The sequence below is a fragment of the Nansenia antarctica genome, assembly GCF_963989245.1.
Source record: "Nansenia antarctica genome assembly, chromosome: 9".
Taxonomy (NCBI): domain Eukaryota; kingdom Metazoa; phylum Chordata; class Actinopteri; order Argentiniformes; family Microstomatidae; genus Nansenia; species Nansenia antarctica.
Genome location: NC_137679.1, coordinates 34,497,036 through 34,521,542, shown reverse-complemented (window position 1 = coordinate 34,521,542; position 24,507 = coordinate 34,497,036). Strand labels below are relative to the sequence as shown.

Here is a 24,507-nt window from a genome sequence, read left to right as displayed (position 1 = left end):
CTGGCAATGAACAGCACATCAGTTCTCCTCAGCCTGTGTGCCACAGTAAGATCACCCGCAGGCCCTCTCATATGCAGTCATACAAGCCCTGTGAAATGTGCCCGTCATGCTACCACATTAATATGGCTTCACACTTCAAGGCTGTAAAGCAGGAGTAGCCTACTCTTATTCGTCCATGTAATACACAGAACTGATCGGATCTGAGGTGAAAGTACGTTTCAGCTTTCACCAATCAATAAAGAAACCAGTGAAATGTACACATAATTAAGAGCATGGCTTTCTCCCACAGTCTTCTACTGCAGAGGCTTGTCAAACAGCGGACAACAGGATTAAATGAAATATTGACAGGGAGCAGGATTTCTATAGGCTAGGGGCAACTGCAGGGCTTTTGGTCGATATGCAAGTAAGGCACATATGCTGAATGCTTCATGCTTGGTGACAATAATGCAGGGCCTCAGTGATGGAGAGCCCGCCCACCCTTAAACATTTCTCATGGGTCAAAATAAGCAGCTTCCCACTGCTGTCAGGACTGCAGAGTCACTCCCTATCTTCCACTGTAGACTGAAGACCCATCTCTTCAGGCTACACCGTAACTGTCCCTCCTGAGACCTCTCCATCTCCTCTACCCCCCAGTACTCTCTATAGTAAATAAATACATTTAAAAATCGTAATTCTTACTTCTGCTAGTATTATGATTGCCAATGGCCCCTGGCCTGGGCATAGATTATTTTTTTCTTGCCCGGTTAGATGCTTCACTTACTTAGACAAATGTATTTGTTGTAAGTCACTTTGGATAAAGGCGTCTGCTAAATGCCAAAATGTAAATGTAAAATGTAAACTACAGTGTGAATGAGATCTGGTGGGTGTGTAAGGCTTACCTTGGACCACAAGACGTCCCTGAGCAGTCCTGCGCACGCGAGTCCCTGGTTTGTTTGCTGCGCACACATAGACACCTGAGTGCTGGACCCCTACGTCTGAAATCATCAGATTCCCTGTGCCCAGCACCTGGATGCCCTCCACACCAATCGGACGCCCATCTGACCGGAGAGGAGAAACAGGGAGAGAGACCGTTGGATAGAGCAGAACAGTTAAATCACAAATGCCCTTTGAATATACAGTGCTTAAGTAGTTGGACAGTGAAGCATTTTTTCTTCTTTCGGCTCTATGTTGTATTGGAAATCAATTCATATTAGGTCAAAGATCATGAGCTTATAGGGTATTTGGATAAGGTTCCAACATTAAGAAACAACAACACTTTGCATAGATAGTCCCCCCATTTCAGGGTACCAAAAGTATAAGGACATTCCATTCAATGTATTACAATGACCCTGTTCTCCGATTTCTATCTCTAGATTTCTAGTGAACTCCCAGACAGCCAAGAACCTTGGGGTGATGCTTGACAACCACTTATCCTGTGCGGCGAACATCACAGCGGCAGCACGCTGCTGTACATTCTTCTCTACAACATCAGAAGGATACATCCATTCCTCACCAGAGAAGCAGCACACACATGTCCCGCCTTGACTACTGTAATGCACTCGTGGCCGGACCCCCCGCCTCCACCATCAGACCTCTGTAACTCATCCAGAATGCTGCTGCCCATCTGGTGTTCAATCTTCCCAAATTCTCCCATGTTATCCCCCTCCTTTGCTGGCTCCCGGCAGCAACTCGTATCAGATTCAAGACCCTGGTCCTCGCCTTAATTCTTCTTTCTTCTAGCATTATGATTGTCAATGGCCCCTGGCCCTAGCATATATTACTTTTTCTTACGATAACTGATGGATAGATGATTCACTTACTTAGACAAGTGTATTTGTTGTAAGTCGCTTTGGATAAAGGCGTAAATGTCATAGGTGAAACTTGAACAGCTGCCCACCCGTTGTGTGGTTGTGGAAGGTAAATATCACATCTCAGACAAAAACACGAGGGCATGTGTCCCACACAGGCTTTCAGTTCAAGTCAAACAAAAACATTATTTTCCCCTTTGGTAGCTACGGGGTTTGTGCAGCAATTTATTTTTCAGCTGCATCACTCTCCTCTCCCCAGAATATTCTCTCCTCTCAGTTAGGCTACAACATATAACTAGGTACTACAAATGTAAATTAAATTGCGGTGCCCTTTGTCAACTGTCAACATGCCATCGATCATAGCCATCACACATGTTAAGTCTACAAAAAACATTCACTCAGGAATGCATAGTCATCCTGTGTTAAACCCAGGCTATGTTGCTGGAAGGGCCAAGGTACTTCAGTCCCTCTTTATTTCCACACCATCTGCAGCTCCAATGCCCCAGCTCATATGTGTTAAAGGGCGACATGGGGGAGATGTCAGCCCTGCTAAAAGCCTGCAGAGACAGCAGACTGACTGGCCTCCTCTCATTGGTAGGCCCAGCCAGAGAATGGGACCATCTGGTCAGACCCCTGCCTATTATAGCAGGGCATCCCAAGGCCTCCTCAGTGAGCACCGCGGGCATCTGAGCAGAACCTCAACAAAGACTGGGAGGGTCATTTAGAAACCATCCACAAACTGAACTGTGGACAAAAGAGGGCAATGGGAGATGGGGAGAAATGAGAATTAAATGTGTTTCCCCAAATCACTATTGTCCTTCAGAATGCCTTCATATGAAAAACACTCATCATAACCAAAGCTATAATAACTTAATACTGTATTGTTTATCATGTTTTTCTTGACATGATTTTATAAACAAATTATGTATTCATTATTATGTATTCATTATTATGTATTCATTATTATGCTTGAAATCATTTTAGAAAAATTAATGCTCCTCTTATGGAACAAAGTCTATAAACCACTGTGGAGCACAATGTGCCAGTTATTATTTTACTCTTTAATATAGATTAACTTTAGATGACTTCCATGACCAATTGGCTTAACCCAAAATGACAGTCTTCAGGGATGGCTGGGTACTGTTCCATGAATAACTCTTCCTCCCTGGACTCTCCAAAACGGTTAGATACAGTTCCATGACAAACTCCCTGGATGCACAGACATTTGAGCTTCCTCCTTTCTTAACAGTGTTTCAATGTCAGGCTAATTCTGTTAGTGTCAGAGCAGTCAGAGAGCTGGCAGAAAGCAGACTCTGGCATTAAGGACTGACTTATGTGAATCTATCCGATTAATTATGTATCTTATCCCAGCCTCCCTCCCCCTAATCGAATACACTGAAATCCCATCGTGTTAGCATTTAATTCCAGCAACATTGTGCAAAGCAATATCCACAATCTGATTACGGGCCTATGATGGGAGGGGCTGCAATTTACATTTTGAACAGCAAATCAGATTGGATTATAGCTTTGAAAAAACTGATATTAGATTGCAAAATTGCTAGGGGCAGAGTTTGGGAGATAGCCAATGCGTGAGGTGGGGGGGACTAAATCTTGCCTGGTCTCAACACCTCAATGCAATTATTCTGACGCTTCCAGCATTTGTGTGTCACTTTAGAGATTCATCTCCGTGAGGAGAGTTAGAAATGCATTCACCAGAAAAATGCGTTTAGCCTAAAGAATCAGATACAATTCCCTTGCTTCATGTATAGAAATTCATGTTCCTACAATGTTCAGATTCAATGAACACGCTTTGCTGTACAATATTAGAAGCAGTCACTGGACACAGCTTTTTACTCCATTCATTTAGGGACATGTCAGGGACAGCAAGATAAATTACTGGGAGGCTTTCAGCAACTCCAAATCATCTGGAACCATCGACCAAATAAGGGCTCAGTGTAAGTTGTGAAGGAAGCAAGCCATGGTCAATTCAGACACAAAGCCGGTGTATCTTATTCTATGAAATGTTCCTATTTTACAGTCCTCCATCTCTGTATTTCATTTTCATAATTGTGTAATAAACAGAGTGCCCTGTGTAAGTAATGGGACACTCCTGTGCAGATTTTAAATAAAACAATTGCTATGAGGTTAAAGTAAGAGATTATTTATTAGAGACTTTTATTTGATAGTATTTGTGTACATATTGGTTTCACCATTCAGAAATTACAACACTTTGTATGCATAGGCCCACTACTTCAGGGTACCCAAAAAAGTGATGGGACAATTGGCTTGACGGGTGTTTCTGTGCCCTCACATCATTTCTGTAGTCATAAGAGCTGTGAATGTTTAGTATTGATTCTAGGCTTTGCGTTTAGGGTTAGGCTTAGCCTAACTGTAACCCTAACACAAAAACAGTATGGCCAGGTTACGGTTTGCTAAAAATAGAAAAGGTCTTGTGGACAGATGAAACAAAGATTAACATGTACCAGAGTAATGGCAAGAGTTACGTGTGGAGAAAAAAAGAAACTGCCACCTCATCCGTGAAACATGGTTCAGGGGGTTTTGGCATGTATAGCTGCCTGCCACTAGAACTTGCTAACTTTTGATTATTGTAACTGCTGAAGTGTACTGAATGGTGAAACCAATATGTACACGAATACCATTAAATAAAATCTGAGAGTCTCTACTTTAACCTCAGAGAAATTGTACTGTACAAGTAATTGGAGTGTAAGGCCTAAAGAAGAAAACAAATGCTTCATTGTCCCATTACTTACGCAGGGCACTGTATATATATCTGTATATATATTTTCTTTCAGTTACAGTATACTTTGTTGATTACTTTTATATCAGCTGCATTGGATAAAAAGAGACAGGGGGTTAACGAGGGTCCATCTTTGATTTTAGAAGACAACGGGGTTGTGTCTTACCAAGCCTACTCCATGACACGATGGGACGAGGATATCCCGTGGCAATACATTCCAAGATGGCGGTCTGGTGAACGGTGAGAGTAAGGTTTTCAGGACCCACGAGAATCATGGGATCTTTGTAAACAGAAGACTGGAAGCCTGAAAAAGAGAGAGAGAGAGGGAAGCAAAGCATGAGAGCTTGAATTATATGCGACATTAAATTCTATGTCACTATTGTGTATCATCATGATAGTGAGCATCTTTTAGATAAGGCAAAGGGGTGACTATATTAGAGTGTGCATGGACACATATCTAAGTGGTACCCAGAGGTGTGTAGGAGTATGAGACACATACAGTATATGTAGTAGCTAGAGGTATGTATGAGACACATCTATGTGGGAGCTAGAGGTGTGTAGGAGAATGAGACACATCTATGTGGTAGCCATGGTAGATATAGTCCAGTATGACTGTGCAGACCTGAGACAGTGAGGTGAGCCCCAGTACTCCTCTTGACTCCTGCACTGTTGTGGGCCACGCAGCAGAACACACCACTGTCCTCCTGGCGCAGACCTGTGATCTGCAGAACTCCAGTGGGCAGTAACGTGTACCTAAGAAAAATAAATGTATATTCGAGACAAGTTTGGCTACTTCACGCTTCGGGAAGTAACTGACAGTTCGGACTCGATGTTTATATGCTCCATGGTCTAGCTCTTTCATTGGTGATTAACGCAGAATCCTACTGTACCTCTCGTCCTTTGTGTCCACCGGGTGACCATCTTTCTCCCAGCTGATGACAGGCTCTGGCAGGCCGTGAATCTGGCACTGGAACCGTCCCACACTCGCCTCCTCTGCCCGCACAGACCGCGGCTGCTCATGGAAGTCAGCCATCGCTGGAGAGAGAGGGTAAAAATACAGCGGTCAACTCTATTTCAACCTACCTCTTTCCAAGCATTATTCACAGAAATATAACCTAGATAACCTAACCCTAACCTCGATGTAACAGTGGAGTGCAAAACATAGGGCCCAAATTTGCTTGAGCAAAACAGGAATGTGAAAAAACTACAAAAAACAAAGTACCTTGTCCATAACAATGTTTTTGAGAAACAAGTGATTATTGAATAGAGTTCATGTTAATAGTGTAAAAAAAATAAAAGTAGCCCATTACATGCTATGAAATGGCTAGCTGCAGTATTCAAACTCCCACTGGATTATTATGTCCCATCGCATCTATTTGAAACATTACTGTCAACTTGGCTTCCTCGAGCACAATTTGGACCTCTTACTGCAATACAAATCAGGTTCGCAATTACCATTTGCCAGGTAGATATCTCCTCATAAATAAAAACCAATTGAGGCAATTACCTGCGCTTCACATTTACACACTGTGCGGTTAACCCAAGTCCTCATTCCCCCAGTCGAGGGGAAAGCCTTTGTTTGAGTGAATTGCAAGAGATTGAGACAACTGAAGTAAATGGCACTCTACCTACTGTGAGAGCTCTGACTCATAGGCTAACACACAGAGCTGCAGCATTAAGGGGTAACCAGAGTAAGGAACCACTGTGTCAGCCATTAGGAGTGCAGAATAATGATAGCTGAGTGGTACAGATCTCTCTGTACTGCTGTGAAAAAGTCACAGGCTCCATTTTCTGAACTAGAAGAAAAGGTCAATTAGCCCCCATTGTTCCCTGTGATTAGGCAAGAAGGGCAGATCAAGACAGTGATGTAGAACATGGGGGAGAGGACAGTGCAGGTGAAATAAGTTCCCTCTCTAGGGATTCGGGAGAGGTATCTCTCATAGTTACATATTGGATAATAATCCTATCCCACCCTATTGAATCAAATTATATAATACCATGCCAAACAACTGCTATTGCTTTCAAAGATCAAAACCATAGAATGTCTCTTTGTGTCCAGAGTTTCAAAAGACACAGCACATGAATGTAAACATTTTCTCCATTGTATACACACAAGAAATGTCCATTGTATATACACACAACAACAAGACTCCAGACTGCTACACTCTAAGTACAATGCCAGTGTTTTCAATATAAAAATAGCAATTCTAAATCACATTTCTTTAAACACTGGCCTTCAAACTGCCACACCATAATTACCTGTTCACACTCAATTGGCAAAACACTTCAATCATGTGTCAGAGCATAAATGTGGCCTCAGGTGACCTCTACTGTGTTGGTGGGGAAAATGGAGCAGCTTGGAGAGCTGAGTGGAAGAGGAAGAGTGAGAGCAAGAGGAGGAGGAAGAGAAGGAAGACGAAGAGGAAGCTGAGCCAATATGTCTAATGAAATCCGCGCAACTTGGGTTGACCATGTACTCAACCATGGCCTAACAATAACCAAAGCTGGGCAGCGAGTTCAGCTGAATATGAGCCGTTTCACGGTAGCCTCAGTTATCCGTGCATTAACGAGCTACAGAGAGTCGTGAGAACAGCACAGAAGATCACCGGCGCCCCCCTCCCCTCTCTGGAGGAGCTGTACAAAACACGCTGTCTCAGGAGGGCCTCCAAGATCTCCAAGGACCCGACCCACCCTGGGCACGAACACTTTGTCAAGCTGCCCTCGAACAGGAGGTACAGGACCCCGGCCGCTAAGACAAACAGACTGAAGAACAGCTTCTACCACAGGGCCGTCAAGGCCCTGAACACAGAAAAGGCCTAAGTTCTGGGCCCAGGACAGTCCGGACGGATTGTATGGCAGCTAGTGCTGAGGCACAAACATGTACATTTTCAAGCCTGCAAACTGTGACACTTTAAAATAATGTGAAAAAATACTTTTTGTGCAATATGACAACCCTAGTTGACTATCTGTGCAGTATAGTACAGTGGATTGTGTACATAGCCTTTATTGATGTAAACCAGCTCCTTACCTTCTTGTGATTTTATGCATCTATGCTTTTTCTAAAATGTGTTTTCATTTTCCTTTCCTAAACACCAGGGGAGCCTCCCCTCCTAAATTTCGTTGTTTGGTACCTGTACTGTAGCAATGACAAATAAAGTCCATTCCATTCCATTACCCACCACCACTTACCTACTTCAGTAGTCTTCTATACTCTCTACAGTAATTACAGTAATGTAACTTTATGGTTTCTATGGATATCTACAGTGCTTAGAGAAATGTATAGTGTAATGCTGTTTTGTCTTACATTTATGAACTATGTATAGCCTATACACATATATGTGTAGCCTGTGTGTGTAGCCGGTATACACTGTTTACTGTACTGTATATACTGTTCAGGCAATGGAGGAGGCGTGTGGTGACATCCACGCAGATGCATGCCAGGGGTGGATCTGCCACGCCAGGTGCTTTTCCCCTACTGCTTGGCCAGGAAGAGTCTTTATACTGTACCAAAAAATTACAACCTATTTTGCAACAAAAAAAAGGAGAAAAAGGAAACAAACTTACATTTTGCACTCCAGTGTTTAATTGAAGATATAGGATATCATATGATAGCGGTGTGCCTCGTTTTGGTGGAAGGATTTTTGACTTTTGACAAAACGGTCAACTCTTTTCAGTTTTGTGTTTGGAGTTTGGAGAAATTGAGCTATAGTTTCAGGGAACGTGTTTAAACGATTAGGAACAGCTGTAATGGCACTGACCTTTCAGCCCATTTTATTAGTGGAAACATGCCCGTTTTAAGACCACTAGAACAAGAACACAATGTCTTGTTGTCTCTGTGTAGATAGAGAGAGAGAGAGAGAGAGAGAGAGAGAGAGAGAGAGAGAGAGAGAGAGAGAGAGAGAGAGAGAGAGAGAGAGAGAGAGAGAGAGAGAGAGAGAGCTCTGTAGGTGTCAAATAGAGCTTCAATCCATACAGGTAAAGGAAGATGCAGTTGAAACATCATCTCCAAACGAGAACATGGATAATTCACACACACACACGCAAATATCCATAACGGGGCCTCTGCGTCTTACATGTGGAAGCCCAGTGGAACAAAGGAGGCGCGGGGGCGGGGCATGCAACACAAACTCAATTAGATCGAGGCCTGTCTTTTTCAAAGCTCTGCCACCATCTTCAAGACAAGTGCACTTATTTAAATGTCAACCTTAATTAACTTTGACCGAGCAGGACTTGAATCTGAACACTCTTAGCATAACAAGAGGGCTGGAACCCCCTCCGTGTTCTCCTTCTCTGTTATTTTCCAGCTAGAACATTTATTCAAGCTAATCTAGCGCCACAGCTCAACATGATCCTACAGAAAGCCCTCTCGGTCAGTCGCTACATCCGGAGCGGATCAGCATTCAACCAGACATTTTTGTAGCGTGTTTTGTGGAACCAACCCGCCCCCCCCCCCCCCCCGCCACCCCCAAAACAGGGAAGGATTTAGCCAAAAAGAAAAAGTTAAACTGAGAAATAAGTCCTATAGAGGGGATGGCTTGCTGGAAGCGAGGGGGGAAAGGAGGTGAAGAGAACACGGTGCGTCAATGGTGGCTCGAGCCATCAAGTCATTCAAACACAAAGCTGATTTTGAATTCATCCGATACTGACAGTCACACATATAGATGTGTCTACATTTTCACCTGTCTCATTACTAGAAATGTTATTATCATTCACCTCTGACTGTTACTCAAGCTGATGTATGGACTTGCAAAATGTATGGACTTGCAAGCTTGTGTTTGTCTCCCATCCATCACACTGTACATTTAAACAGCTGGATGCTGTTCAGGCTAAGTGCCCCTCTCATGAGCCCACAGCTACAGCCCCATCTGGGACATGCGACGTTATGGCCATAGTCAAACATCCTCCCATCCCCCATGGACGTGGCATACTGACGAACACATACTGAACGTGCCTCCCTGCCAGAGCACCAGATAGAGGGCACGGAGCTGACCTAAAGGCTTTCAACTGACTGACACTCCAGGGATGCAGTGTGGAGTTACTGGTCGCCTTGGGGGATGACGTCAGAGTGTACGGGTATATGGCATTAAAATACTACCATCCCTGACCCCAGTGGCTTTTACCTTCTATGTAAAATATCCAGCTCTGAGCACATCTCCTAATCTAGCTTTCCACTAGAACACAATCATCACCAGCATTGGTTGCCGCCCCCTGTGAAGAGCACTTGAGCTTCCTGTGTGGAGCATTGTTTTAGGACCCTGGAGGCGGTGATGATAGGTGCATTGGAACAGGGAACACAATGTACAGAGAGAATTGAGCACACATGACTAATTCAGCTTGCTGAGCTGAGGATCCATGACAAAGCAGCGTGCTGTCTTTTAACACACACAGATACACACGGCTTCTTTTCTTTTTTTGGACACACGCACGCACATCTTTTTTTTTTTTACACACACGCATGCATGCACCCACACGCACATGCACACGCACACACACATGCACACCCACCCACCCAAACACACACACACACAACACACACTCCTGTTTGTGCAGTCCATGTCCAGTCCTGTCACAGGCACACAGAGGATACAGCAAAAGAAAATGGGCATGAATGCTGGAGAACAAAGAGGGAAAAGGGGAGAGACCACCTCATAAAAGAGCTTTCTGTTGTATCTCTGCCAAGTAGCCATCGCGTCCCCTGATTTGCCTGTTGTGTGTGTCCGCAGACACGACCCCCCCAGCGGGTCCCTGCCCTCAGCCCTCATGCATAAAACATGGGCAGCAGCACAGAGAGGCCCACACCTCTGTCACCATCACGGAAACACCCACACACATAGACACTGCATGTATACATGTACACATACAATACACACACACGCACACGCACACGCACAGACGCAAATACACACACATACACACACACATGCACATAAAGGTTGATCGGAGGTAGGTGTGTGTTGCAGCAGCAGCAGCCCTCTCCAGCCTGCAGTCCCGCTGGTGGACTTGTTGTTTTTTTTACATCCCTTTTTATTATTCCTCACAGATTGTCACTCTGCCAAGTGTTTAGAAACACTCACATTATTACAGATTGCCCGTTCCCAGCACAGCCCCGCAGTGTAAATTAAGCTGATCTAATTACGGGGACTGAAGAGAGAGAGGGACAAAGATCCATATATTAGAGACAGGGGGAAACACGCAGCCTCTGCCTCTGCTGCAGCTGGCTCCACACTGACAGGCGCCACAGGAGGGTGAGCACCGAGAGAAGTGACGCAGGCAGGAAATCAAAAGTATGCCTTCCCGCTGATGGTGACTCGGGGAGCAGGTAGTCCTCCCAGGGCTGTCAGCAGTCCCTCTGATCTGACACAGTTGCCGGCCGGGTCAGACCTCTCATTTTCATCTCAGCCAGGGACTCCCCTCCTCGCTCACATTCCAGGAAGAGCCCAAAGGACTTTTTATGGCCCTCCATGAAACACAACAAAACCTGCTCAATGTCAAAAGTGATCGGAAAATGTCACACACACACACACACACACACCATCAATGAGTGATGAAAATAGACCAGGGCGGCCATCTATGACTTAAAAGCCAAACACATATCGGAGATTCATGTGACACCCAACATAACAAATTCCATATATAATAAGGCACTTCATGGTTTCCACTCATGCCTGTGATGTATGTTTCCTATGTAGGCCTATGGGATGAGCAGCCCTGATTCATCGATATGACAGAGTTAATGGTGCCAGAATAGTGACAAGCGTTCCTCGCACACTCAAACCTCCAGCCATGTTGTGAGGCTCCATTGAACTCCATGTTTTAATGCCATTGCCACCGCACAACCCCTCCCCCCCTAACCGTGTGGGCTCCCCGAGGCTCATAACCTCATCGAGTTGTTCTATCAGGAGAAAACCCTTCCTCTCTCCAGTAAATCCGTGGAATGGAAATGGGGTCCATAAATAATTTAGATGGTACATGATGCTATTCCAGCGTGGAGAGTCACCACTTCAACAGCCTTTAAATAGGCACCTTGAAATAGCATTCAATGCGCAGGGACTCGGGAGACAGAATTTTAATGCAGATGTGCTGTTTTATTGGCCTCCCCCTGCCTGCCGTTCCCCTGTGATTAATCTGCGGGGCTGTGGCTCATGTGAAATGGGGGGGCGGAGGGGTGGGTATTTACAGCGGCACCTGCGTAAACATATGCATCACTCACCATCTCAGGGATGGGAGCAGGCTCCGTCCACACTGCACACAAGAGGCTCTGGAGGAAAAGCCAATGACAAACAGCAAATATACATAGGGAGGAGCCATATCGTCCAATAATACATCAGTACAAGGAGCCATATCGTCCAATAATGCAACAGTATACATAGAGAGCCATATTGAACAATAATGCATCAGTATACACAGGGACATACTGTATAACAGCTAATGACAAAGAATGGTGTAGAATGGTCATTCTAACATCCAATGACACAGCAGAATACACAGGCCAGTGAATTATCATCCAATGACACAAGAGCGTACACAGACACCGACGTATATCAACCAGTGACACACAGGATTGTACACAGACACCAATCCCAGCCAATGACACCCAGCACCACACACAGGGACCTGTCATAGCCACCTGTCCTGCCTGTATCCAATGGTGCATTCACCTAGAACTGGACCTTGGCCTTCTGACACTGTTGGTTACCATGTAATTACGATTCTCTTCCTGCGTCATGTCGTTTTCCAGGCTTATTAGAGTCACTCTCTGCCTCTCTGTCATTCACTTTGTGCATGAGTGAAACCCATCTCATCTCACCAAAACTCAAAACAAAATTGGTTCATCGTGCAGTGCTGTATGGAGCTATGGTTGAATGGAACTCCCTTCCCGGTCATATATCGAAAAACATATCTCGAATAAAGCTAGTTTCAAAAAACAAGTGAAGCAACACCTCACGGACGTTCGCATTAGATCTTAGTGTGCATTGCTTTTAGTTTTGTTATTTGTTGTTTTGTGATGGCTTATTCTTTGTATATGTTTTGTGTGGACCCCAGGAAGTGTAGCTTTTTGCATCAGCTAATGGGGACCTTAACATCTTAGAACATCCAGAGCTGGAGTCTTGTCATGGCTTAAACTGCGCTTTCTCAAACCATCAGTGGCTGTACACCAAGAGGCTCTGATACAGTTTAATTGATGGATCAAGTCTGCTAGATAAGGTCAGACAGAAGGATGTGATACCGGGACAGAGCAGCAACATTTACTCACACTCACACAGACAATGGGTCAATGGAAATACACCAAAAGCACACGGCTCTAGAGAGAGCAATAAAACTGGGCCTTACCTTTAGAAACAAGCCTAACCTCCATCCAGTTTATTTACCCTTAAAATCAACCAAATATCGGGCGCCTGGGTGGTGTAGCTCACTAATGTGCATACTGCAAAATCGCAAGGTCCCTGGTTCGATTCCATCGACCTATCCTGCCTATCATCCCTCCTCTCTATCACCCATCCTTCCTGTTAATCTCTACCGTCTCTATCCCAATACAGCAGGAATGCTCTAAAAGCAATTAAAAACCAAAAAAAGGAAACGATCGTTATCTCCATCCAGTCTGGAGGATGCGAGTCTTTCTCCTTTTGAATTGTTGAAGTGAACAAGGCCCTGCGACTGTCCTCTTGTTAAGGATCTGCTTTTATCGTTTCATAGGAAAGTAAACACAATGAGAGCAGAAACGTGTTACCACAGAGTTAAGGTTCCCTGTGTATTCAGCACATTATTGGGACTACATGTCTTTGAAAAGGAAGATGAAGGATAAGGGCTTTTTCATGTTGCAAATGTGGCTGAGACCTCCAATCATGCAGTTGTGCATTAGAGCTGGACATGGGAAAGTGAGGTAATTAACAGGCAAACATAAAAGCTTTCGGGATGAAATGGAGCCAGAGAGGAGTTATGTCACTCATTACGTGTTGCAGTGATTGCGTCCCACCTGACCTCTCAACCCCAAGGACAAAGAGCGGGCCTCCCCAAGCCTATCCACCACCCCCCTCTCAACACCTTCTCTACATACATTAGCATGCAGGCCTAATTAAAGAGGGGCCCATTATAACACAACAGATGCTGAAAATTAAGAGACTTTTTAAAAAATAAATGCTAGAGGAAGGACGGGGGAGGGGAGGAGAAAAGAGTGCAAGGGAGAGAGTGGAAAAAAGGGGTGTTTGTAGGGGAGTGGACTCCCCAATTTTCACCTTTCTGTCTCCGGTGGCTGCCATTGACTCGTGCACGCATACAGCTAACAGCAGCTAATGTCCGACTCTGCAAGTCCATTTCTGGGGGGTTATATCATTATAAGAGATGATGTTGTTCTTTGGACCTTCAGACTGAATTTCGCCGCGGTGGCCAGAGGGGGCAGATTTCCAACTGACTTACTATCATTTAATTGCCACGGGATTTTGGCTGTTGTTACTGTCATTGTTGGTATTTTGTGCCTTTAAAAAAAAAACATTAGTAAGTGTTTGTGTGGGTGGTGACGCAACCATAACAAAGGCAAGCCTTGATGTGTGCGAATACAGCAACCACAGAGAGGGGGCTTTTGTTTATGTTAATGACTTGCTGGCCAGAGATATTCATGCTCATTACAGCACTTCAAACACTGCCATTAATAATCACAGAAAGCCTGCATGAGAGGCAGTGATAAATATGCTCCGAGTGGGCTCCCTTCACTGCGGCACAGTGCGTCCCACTTCCCCGTGGAGCCGTTGGGTTCCCAGGCAGGGCTCTCCTCCTGCTGACGTCCACAGCACAGTAGGAGGCGTGGCGGAGCACAGCACACAGCCCTGTAGAGCCCAGCACAGCGGAGCAGAGCATGACTCTATAGCTCTAAGGAAAAATACTAGCCCTTGAGGTCTTATCTCCCCGCCCTTGCCAAGCCAGACCTTTTAAGTCACGTAGCTCAGTATCAAAGGTTAAACAGCATGGCTTTTTAGCCAGGCAAGGCTTAAGTGGAACACTAAGAAGAACACACTCTCCATTCCACTCCCAAACAGAGATGTGTTTGCATATAGATTAAGGCTTGGTTAAATAAAGGATATTATATAAGGATAGTGAGTTAGACCTATCTTCCCATAAACTTTAGGGAAGGGTATATTTTTCTGGTTTGCTCTTCGTTACTCGTGTGTTCTCTCCATGCCACCCACTGGGTGAAGTTAATGTTAATACATTGTTATGAAGAAGGACAATACCATACAACAACAACAATGGCTGCGGTACAGGCCTGGTAGAGCATCACCAGAGAAGATAGCCAGCGTCTGATGGGGCCAATGGACCGTAGACTTCAGGGAGGACAGGCATCTACATTTACTTTTTCGACATTTAGCAGACACCGTTATCCAAAGCGACTTACAACACGTACATCTGTCTGAAGTAGGCCTAAGTGAAACATCTATCCATCAGTCATCATAAGAAAAACTAATCTATGCTAGGACCAGGGGCCAGGCCTGGGAGAGCATCACCAGAGAAGATACGGAGTCTGGTGGGGTCAATGGGTCGCAGACTTCAGGCAGTTATTGCATAGGATTGTCAACCAACTACTAAACATGAGTGCTAATTTCGGACATTTGATGAATCTGTTTATTACCAAAATAGGGGGACTATGTATACGTGTGGTGAAAGTGTGGTGAAATCAATACAAACATGTACAAATACAACATCAAATAAAAGCTGACAATCTCTAATCTCTACTAACCTCATAGTAATTGTTTGATTTAACTTCTGGAGTGTAGAGCCAAAAGAAGAAGAAAATGCATCAGTGTCTCATTACTTACACAGGGCACTGTACTGCTGTCCCAGTCAGAAACAAACTAAATAAATAATTATTATAATATTATTGTAGTTAATTTGCTGCATCCAAAGATCCATTGATTTCACAAAAAATAGCACTCTACCGAAACCCAGTACGGTACTCATCCAATCAAATCACTTTTTTATTGGGTTTGCTGGTGCACATGGTTGGCAGGGTTTGGACAGTTGAACTTTTTTCATTGGTCTTCAGTACTCATTCCAGCTACTCCATATGATGCGTAGCACAAAAAAGTACACATTCTGCCAACGTTAATCTCAGCATCAGGCAAATAAACCGTGATTACTGTACACAAACCATTATGCATACTTTCAGGCTCAGCTACATTTTTCACATGATAACTAACATCACATCTGATACTTTGGCCAGCTTACTATCCTTCTCATCTAAATCCTTGGTTAAATAAATCAAATCACTGGGTTGTTGTCTGAATGCTTGTGAGGGTGGAACTCTGTGCAAGTGATTTTAGGAGTGTTCAGTAAGGTTGCAAAATTCCCCTAAGTTTGGGAAACTTTTCAAATAATGTTTATCAAATAATAATGTACGTTTCCCAAACATACGGGAATTTTGCAGCCCTAGTCTTCAGGCACTCTTGTCCGAATCTGTTGATAGCGTGGCCTGTTGGAGTTGCGAAACAAAAGCCACAATTTCACAAAGCTACAAAACTGACACAACACAACCCATTCATGCCATCCTGGCTTGCTAAAAAGACCAAGGGGCTTTCAGGGCATGTGCAATAGTAGTTTGTTCCCATTCTATAGGAGCCTGGAATTCTCCACTTGAAAGAACCTGATCTCCTCTTAACCTGCCCCCTCTCAGGGCGGCCCCCACGCCAAATTACCTCCTCATTAAAGGCTTTGCACTGGGATAGGTCCGGATGCAACATGCCGATCCGGCTTTGACAACCGACAGTCTCATCGGCTTGTAATTTCAAATCACTTTCTCCCTGTCAGAGCAACACTGGGGCTGTGTGGAGGGAACTCTGTGGAGTTAATGGGCTTTTTCCAGGGGAAGAATACAGTGCGGTCGAGGCGCGGCGAGGTGCAGCTAGCGCCGGCACCCACAATCACTAAAGAAGAGGTTTCTCTCTGCCTCGAGCTGAAACACTACAACATCCCTCTAGAGAAAACCAAAGATAAAGAGAGAGAGGGATGGAGGAAGGGGGAGAGAATATCTGAGAAACGAGCAGGAAAAGGAGAGTGTGAGGGGGGGAGGGTAGGGCTGAGTGATATTGCCTGAATATCCTATCAGTTTCAAAAAGGTTGACGGTATGGCGGTATTGGACAGTATTTTTGGTTTCTTAATAATTAAAGATCAAATGTTTTTTAATGAGTTTGGAAAACATGACTCAAAGCATAGCTCACTTCAAAACATTACCACCAAAGATACAGGGGCTCCCCCTAAGCAACTTGTGCCTCTGTCATTGTCAATCTTCAGACAGACACACATTTGGACTATACACAATGCACTCCATAAGGCTTACCAGTCGGTCACTAAGCCATCAAGTCTGTAAACCATTCAGAGTAGAGGAAGGCATGGGGAGGGACATCACCTTTCGTGTCCTGCATACAGCAGACTATACTGTATATCTTTCCAGTCTTAATGGCTATATAACCTAAAATTAGGTTAGATTCCTGTCTAAATGGAAATGTGTCACTTTGCGAGAAATGTGCCACTTTGTGTATTGCGTGTCAATGTCATGTCATATTCTCCTCTATTTTGTTGGTCAGCTGTCACATGAATTTTTAGAGATGAGATTTACCATTTCAATGGTAAATATGATAAATACACAATATGTCTTGCATATTGAGAAATAAAGTTGGCTTGGGTTGGTTTCTGGTGTATTAACTCACGTAACATTTATGAAGGCTAGCAGAAACTCTACAGATGGTGCCACATACACTCACTGAGCACTTTATTAGGAACACAATACTACTGGGTAGGGCCTCCCTTTGCTCTCAAAACAGCCTCAGTTTGAGCACACAACTGACCTCGGTTGCTACAGTAGATGGAGCTATTAAGTCACGCTTGGGCCAGTTTTTCTAGAACTAATGCAATAACCGAGTTTGTATCCCACGAACTTCAAATTCACATGTGAACATTAAGTTCCTATTTCAGCGGACTGGGACATAACAGAGAAGACAAAAAGAACTGCCCCAGAGCTATTGTACTTATCCATAGTTGATGAGTATAGTACAGCAGAAAAGAAAATAGAATAAAGACTTCTCTTCCCACCTCTGTAACTCTCTGAACAGCACGCTCTGTGTAGCAGGTTGATGCTGATGTCGACACAGCGTAACACGTGTAGTGTTAGTTTGCTTCTTATAAGAGCAATTAATACTTTAGTTATCATCGTTAAAGACAGCGTATAATCTTTTCCATCAATCATCTACCCTACCCTTGTCACATCACTCATTAATTCAGAGGGCTATAACTAATGTACCCTAAAATGCTCATCTTGTGGACAGAAACTAATTTCAACACCTGATTGTTGGTTGAGGGAATCCTGCCATTATTCAGTTGCCTAGGGCCAAATATGTTATTAATATCACTAATGGCATTCGATGCAACTGTCTGCTTTATAATTCAAACGGTGCTTCTCCAAACACCTTATCAGATCATGTCCATGTGAATATATACAATATCTTTTCATTCACCTCCCTGGTAAGGAATAGCTATTCTATTCGTGGGAAACAACTAAAAAAGAGCTGTTTTCAGTTTGAAATCTCGAAAACAAAGACATCTGTGGGTTACGTACCATTTATATTCAAATGGAAATGCTAGTTTCTTCTTTGGCCTTTTTTTTACTCTCTCATTTTCTCACCCCCAGGAAAATTAAAGAGCTAAATCGAGTGCGCAGCACACAGGCCCAGCCCTGAATAACAAAGAGGATGGACATTTGGCATCACAATCCTCTTCAGCCAAAGACCAATTATTTCCCCCTCATTAGAGCCCCATTCTTATGAGGCAGAGAATAAATCTCTACTTCTCCCACACAGCCGTGGCACCGTCGCAAGATTATGGACACCGTGTGTCAGACCAGGGAACCTCCCTGACGCAGACTTTTTATCATAATGGAAATATCCCAGTGTTTTAATCAAAGTGTTCAGAGCAGTGGCTGTGAACCTGACAGTGACTTGGAGATGGGGGCCAGTGAGAACGTGAGGTGACAAATGGCCTCACATCTGGCACTCTCTCCCCCTGAAAGGAACCTGGGCGTGGTAGCCCCCGTGCGCTCCACTGCACTTCACAAGACCCTGCATATTTGGGGAACTGAACATGGTGCCGTTAAATCCCTCACATCCATCAAACACACAAACAAACATTCACGTACACACATGCACATGCTCTCACACACACGCTCTTCTCTCTCTCTCTCTCTCTCTCTCTCTCTCTCTCTCTCTCTCTCTCTCTCTCTCTCTCTCTCTCTCTCTTTCTCTCTCTCTCACACACACACACACACACAGAGACACAGACACACACAGACAGACAGACAGACACACACACACACACACACACACACAATGGACCATTTGGAATCCCAGCTCATGGCTGAGGGGGAGGTCCACGGCTTGCCCCTCTGTTCCTACCAGGCCCCTATAGGCAGCAGCCATGCATCATTGTCACTGCAGGGGTCGGTTGCCCACCCCTCCTCCCCATTAGTCGACAGAGATGAGAACACAATATTTACTTTTAGAGCAACGTAGTGTACAGCCTTTGAGAGTTGTTGTGGCATAATAACTCAGGCACTAGCACGGAAATAGACGAAATCTGCTGTGCTGAGAGCCACACTACACCTCATTATCCATATTCATGGCTGCGCTGAGATGGGTCAGAGTTCGGTAAAGACAGACATAGTAGGAGGGATGCATGACTGAGGGAGACAGAGGAAAGACAGAGGAAAGACAGAGCAGAAGGCGAGAAGAAATCGAGCAATATCTGATGAGCCGCCTGAGGGGAGTTCAATCACTGCACCTGACGTGGCTTGTTATCACAACGGGAGATGCTGCTGTTTCAAATGGGCCTACTGTTAGCCCTACAACTACCACGGCTTAGTTTCCTAGGGAAAGGAAGACATAGGCTCACTAGGCTAGTAATCCCAACCTGACACTGTGAAGGCAGGATAACACGGAAGTGAAGCATGTAGGCATGTGCGTCTGTCAAGACCCAGAGTGACGGCACGCCAGTGGTGTAGCACTCCCTCTCTCCCATGATCCTCCCTGTCACTCTCGACTTCCTGTCACTCTCTACTATCTCTATCCCAATAAAGCAGAAATGCTCTAAAAACATATTGAAAAATAAATAAAGGAGGAAAAAAAAGACCCAGTTGGTGACATTCTCTCAGGACGCCTCCCTCAACGTAACACATCACTGTACAATCTGTTCAATCTGCACTGGTCATACAACGCTTTAAAACTAATCCTCTTTTAGGCATCCTTAGTTGTGTTGGTTAATGTAAGCATGCTTTCTCTCTCATTCTCCTGTTCGATCACTCTATATACAGTATATGTTACGGTACATGTGGGAAAACTGTTTATGTCGGCATTTCCCGGGACATGCCAGCATAAACCGTCAACCGTCAGGATGGTTCATGTGGGATAATACAGTCTTACTTTTAGCACCATGGACAGCACCAGCGGCACGGACAGGATTTGCTTCACACTGTATTTAACTAAATAGCCTACGACTAAAGCAGCCTATATTACATCAATCAAAACATATGTCTAGCCTCCATGCAGTGAACTCTAAAAGTAGGACCAAGACATTTGTAAATGGGGAATGCGGGGTCTTCTATGTAAGGGATAAAGTATGGCCAGCTGGTCAAATCCCAAATCCATTTCCCTGGACATGCCAGCATAAACCGTCGACTTGGTACATGCCGGCATGTCCCGGGAAATGCCGACACAAACCGTTTTCCCACATGTACCGTAACATATATCTCTCTTCTGAATGGATGAACAAGTAGTAAAACCTCTATATTGATCGAACAGGAATGGGATCCCTCATCAGATAAGAAAATCAGAAGGGCTAGCTGTATTTACCTAAATGCTACTAGAAGTCAAAGCTCTTCTATAACATACATGGATATGTGTACGAATCACAAACAAGAATCCCTCGGCTCCAACTGGGACAGTAAACAAAGAAGGTGGACAGAGCCTGTCAACACCTTATATAGGCTAACGGTGCGATTAAGGTGCACAGATTATCCATTGAAAAGCTCAAATCAAAGCTTGAATGCAGGGTGCTTATGGAATACATAGGCTACACATTTCTAACGAATGTGTTACCTAGAGACAAGCTGTGGGGCGAATGCACACACATGGAACATGACAGGATACAGTACAAGTGTATGCATAAGGGCACACATGTAGGAACTGACACATGTATGCACAGAGCTCACCGTCTCTCCCTCCCACACATGCATACACACACAGACACAGACAAGCACACACACACACACACACACACACACACACACACACACACCCATGCCCCCATCCACCCACCCAGACTCCTCCCTGTTCCGTCAGCTCAACTGACAGCAGTAATGAGTTTCTTCTCCTCTTCTCGGTGGAAGCCAACTGGCACCCACTCAAGGGAATTTTTCAGGCTGAATTGCAGCCATTAATCACAATCTAGGGCAACACTGTGCCATCACGTGTGTGGCAAGCAGAGATGCGTTTACGGGGGGCAATGGGAATACAAGACAGAGAGGGAGCGAGTGTGAAAGAGACAAGGAGAGGAGGGGAGGGAGGAAAGGAAGAAAGAAAAAATATAGCCTATGTAATGCAATGTTGTTTAATTCAATAAAAACAATTTCCTGGTTGGTACAGTACTGGAGTGTGAGGCATTCCACACAGACACACACTCAACCCAATGGAGGATGAGGACATAAAGAAAAACAAAAGGCCAGATGCCCCACTCTGTGCATATAAGCTCAATTACTGGGAGGAGAGACCCCCTTAAATCAATCACAGCCAACAAGACAGACTTCGAGCGCGGAGGAGCGCTTGAATATTTCAGTCAACAAAACCACACTCCTCAAGAAACACATGATCTTAAATGCATAAATGAAGTGCAAGAGGGGATAAATAAGGGATTTCCCTGTGCCCCAGAAATAGCACACTTGTATGGCTGAGAAGAGAGGTAGCGAGTATGTATTGTTGTCAAGACAAAGAGCATAAGCAAAAAAAAAAATCTTCCTTCTAGCATTATGCCAATGCCTAGCATAGATTACTTTACTTTACTCTTGCTATAACTGATAGATGATTCACTTATTTAGTCAAATGTACTTGTTGTAAGTCGCTTTGGATAAAGGCATCTGCAAAATGCCAAATATTTAAATGTAATAATAAGGTTCTGATGGAGAGAATGGTAGCCAGGATACAGATAGTAGGTGTCTCTAAACCCCCGCATTGATCCTCCTAGCGATGGGACTCACAGTAGCCATCTTAGTAAATCTGTGTATCTTCTTTGTGATTTCATATGTATTTAACATCATGTCCTGCATGTTCAACAGTTCCTCTACTGTTAAAAAATAAATTAAAAAAAATCCTTCTTCTAGCATCGTGACTGCCAATAGCCCCTGGCCCTAGAATAGATTTCATTTTTTGTGTAGGCCTATATTGTATCTTTTTTCTTGATGTTTATTTATTGCCTAGCCATCAATGTTTTTCCTAAATCAACACATGGTGTACGTGGACAAGCACCAACCCTCATGATAAACAGAACGAGTCCCTGTGTTTTCTTGAATTAACAGAGTTGCACAGCCTGGCATCGTTGTTGACGGTGCTTGACGTGTTTAGAAGGTGTGGTGGCACGCAGCGCAGAACTGTGACATGTGAAGAGGGAATGAGGGAGACTGAAAACGGCCCCTGGCCATACCATAGATCAGTTTTTCTTATGATGACTGACTTGTAAGTCGCTTTGGATAAAGGCGTCTGATAAATGTATGACATGTAAAACAAAATGTAAACCTAGGCTCCGTTGACTTGCATTGGTTTTTGGTAAAAATATACAATAAAATAAACCCTATGATATCAAACTTACTAAAAAAAGAAGATCCCTGATGACATCATACCTTTTGTTATGTTGTATCTTTTCACCACAGAATGTAGAACATTTTAGTTTTCACATAATTCTGTATAGTATGTAGATAGCAGGGGTACCCAATCTGTGCGTGTGTGTGCATGGATGAGTGTGTGTCTGCGTGCGTGCGTGCGTGAGAGAGAGAGAGAGAGAGAGAGAGAGAGAGAGAGAGAGAGAGAGAGAGAGAGTGTGTGTGTGTGTGTGTGTGTGTGTGTGTGTGTGTGTGTGTGTGTGTGTGTGTGTGTAAGCTGAGGGCACAGAGGAGCAGTTCTAGTGTTCAAACTGCAGAAGCATGCTCCCTCTGTTGAGGGTCACTGGGGCTCTGCATCCTGCCGCCCGTGGAAAACTGCCCTTGAAACAAAGCTGGCGGGGTCACAAGGTCCCAGCACCGCATTGGAATGGAATGTTCCTTCCTGGTTCAAGGTCCAGCCTCCAAAGCCAGGGGGGCCCGGAGATCATTTGAGACCACCAACATATGTTAGCCCCATTTTACTTGTTCCCTTCACTAGCATTTTCAGCCTGTTTAACTCGACAACTATCTATTGTTCAAATCAATTATGTCCTGTTACCAACAATATGACACGAATACTGCCATATTTTGAGGCTCAAGTACTCCTTGAGATAGTCAGAGAAGAGATACAACAAAAAGATACACAAACATACACCTCAATTAAGAGATAAGAGTATGGATCCAAAAACATGCCCAATATAAAATACCCAGAATGCCCACACACACACAGGTCCAGTTGTAATGGAGAACATGAAAGGGGGTACTTGTGCCCTCCCCAGAATCCCTGGCTTGCATTCCAACCGTAACTTCCAACAGTAACTTCATCTACTAATTGGTTCCTGTGGAATTCCATTTCAGCCCCAGGCGGCCTGAGCCACATACAAAAGTCTTCCTGGCTTTTAACCTTGTCCAATTTAGGTGCATTCTCCCAATGTGACAGAGAATCCAAGAATTCATATTGCCAGCACACTCTCCCCTTCCTCTTCGTCCTTTTGTTTGGCATTAAGGAGACAGTCAGCTCTGAATGTAATTATCTCTACATAATGGACCATTTCATTTCAGACTTTCATTAAACACACAAATTAATGTTCATTAGTCAAAAGATGGATATTCTGGAAAATCAAACCAAACTGCTTCCAATATTCAAAACCAACTGATGTAATCATTCCCCTAACAACTATGAACACAAAGGATGTTCATGCTCATAAGATGAACACTGATTTACTCACTCTGAATTACCATTCAGCCGTCTTGGAGAAACATTGAACTGTTTCCTGTGTGTGTAAGTATGTGTGAGTGTTTGTTTTGCTCTATCAGGCTAATGCTGGCTAATGCAGGCTAATGCTGTTTGAGGAAGGGGTCGGGTCTGTGGTACAGTAAGTTAGGACCACTTAAATTCACTGCCAAAGCCAAGGTCACTGCAGCTGCCCAGGGGCCATGACAAGGATGGGACGGGGAAGGGGAGACGGGGGGACAGGGAAACAGGGGAACGGAGGGGCGGGATTGAAGAGAGCAAGAGCTCTAGGGAATTGAAGAGAGCGTTATGGGAGGAAGATGAAAAGAAGGAGGTATATTCTGCCTCAGAGCACACAGAGAGATCTCCATTTTTCAATAGACCCCTCCCCCTAACCATCGCCCCCCTCCTATGAGCAATAACCCTAGTCAGTAGAGAGACAGGTAGGGGGAGAAGGGGAGGGACAAGCAACCAGACTACAGAGTGACAGATGACAAAAGGGGGGTCAGACCAATCACAAACCAGAAGAGAGTGGTGCCCTGGCCATCTTCACAAAGAGGAGCCAATCAGAGGTTTTTCTCCCAACATTAGTCTCTCGGTCTCTCAGTCAACTCACTCTGTTACCAACCATTCCATAGACTTCACTCCACTTAAACTCAACTATGAATGGAGCTCTCAGAGGTTCTCCACATAAGGAAGGGGGATCAGATAAGAGCTGGCCCCTGCCTTGCCCTCTGGTGGACTCCCCTCGCGTAAACACCAGACCTGACTGTCATGGGGAGAAGG

The 24,507-nt window shown here is 44.4% G+C and overlaps 1 protein-coding gene across 1 annotated transcript in view; it reads right to left on the bottom strand.

Moving 5' to 3' along the window:
* igdcc3 (immunoglobulin superfamily, DCC subclass, member 3) overlaps positions 1-24,507 on the bottom strand; it is a gene marked incomplete at both ends in the record, with an annotated part of 65,091 nt that overhangs the window by 18,119 nt on the left and 22,465 nt on the right. The window contains 4 exons of the mRNA XM_080539717.1: positions 879-1,037; positions 4,712-4,849; positions 5,168-5,298; positions 5,436-5,580. Coding sequence (XP_080395843.1) covers positions 879-1,037; positions 4,712-4,849; positions 5,168-5,298; positions 5,436-5,580 — 573 coding nt within the window. The remainder of the gene's footprint in view (positions 1-878; positions 1,038-4,711; positions 4,850-5,167; positions 5,299-5,435; positions 5,581-24,507) is intronic.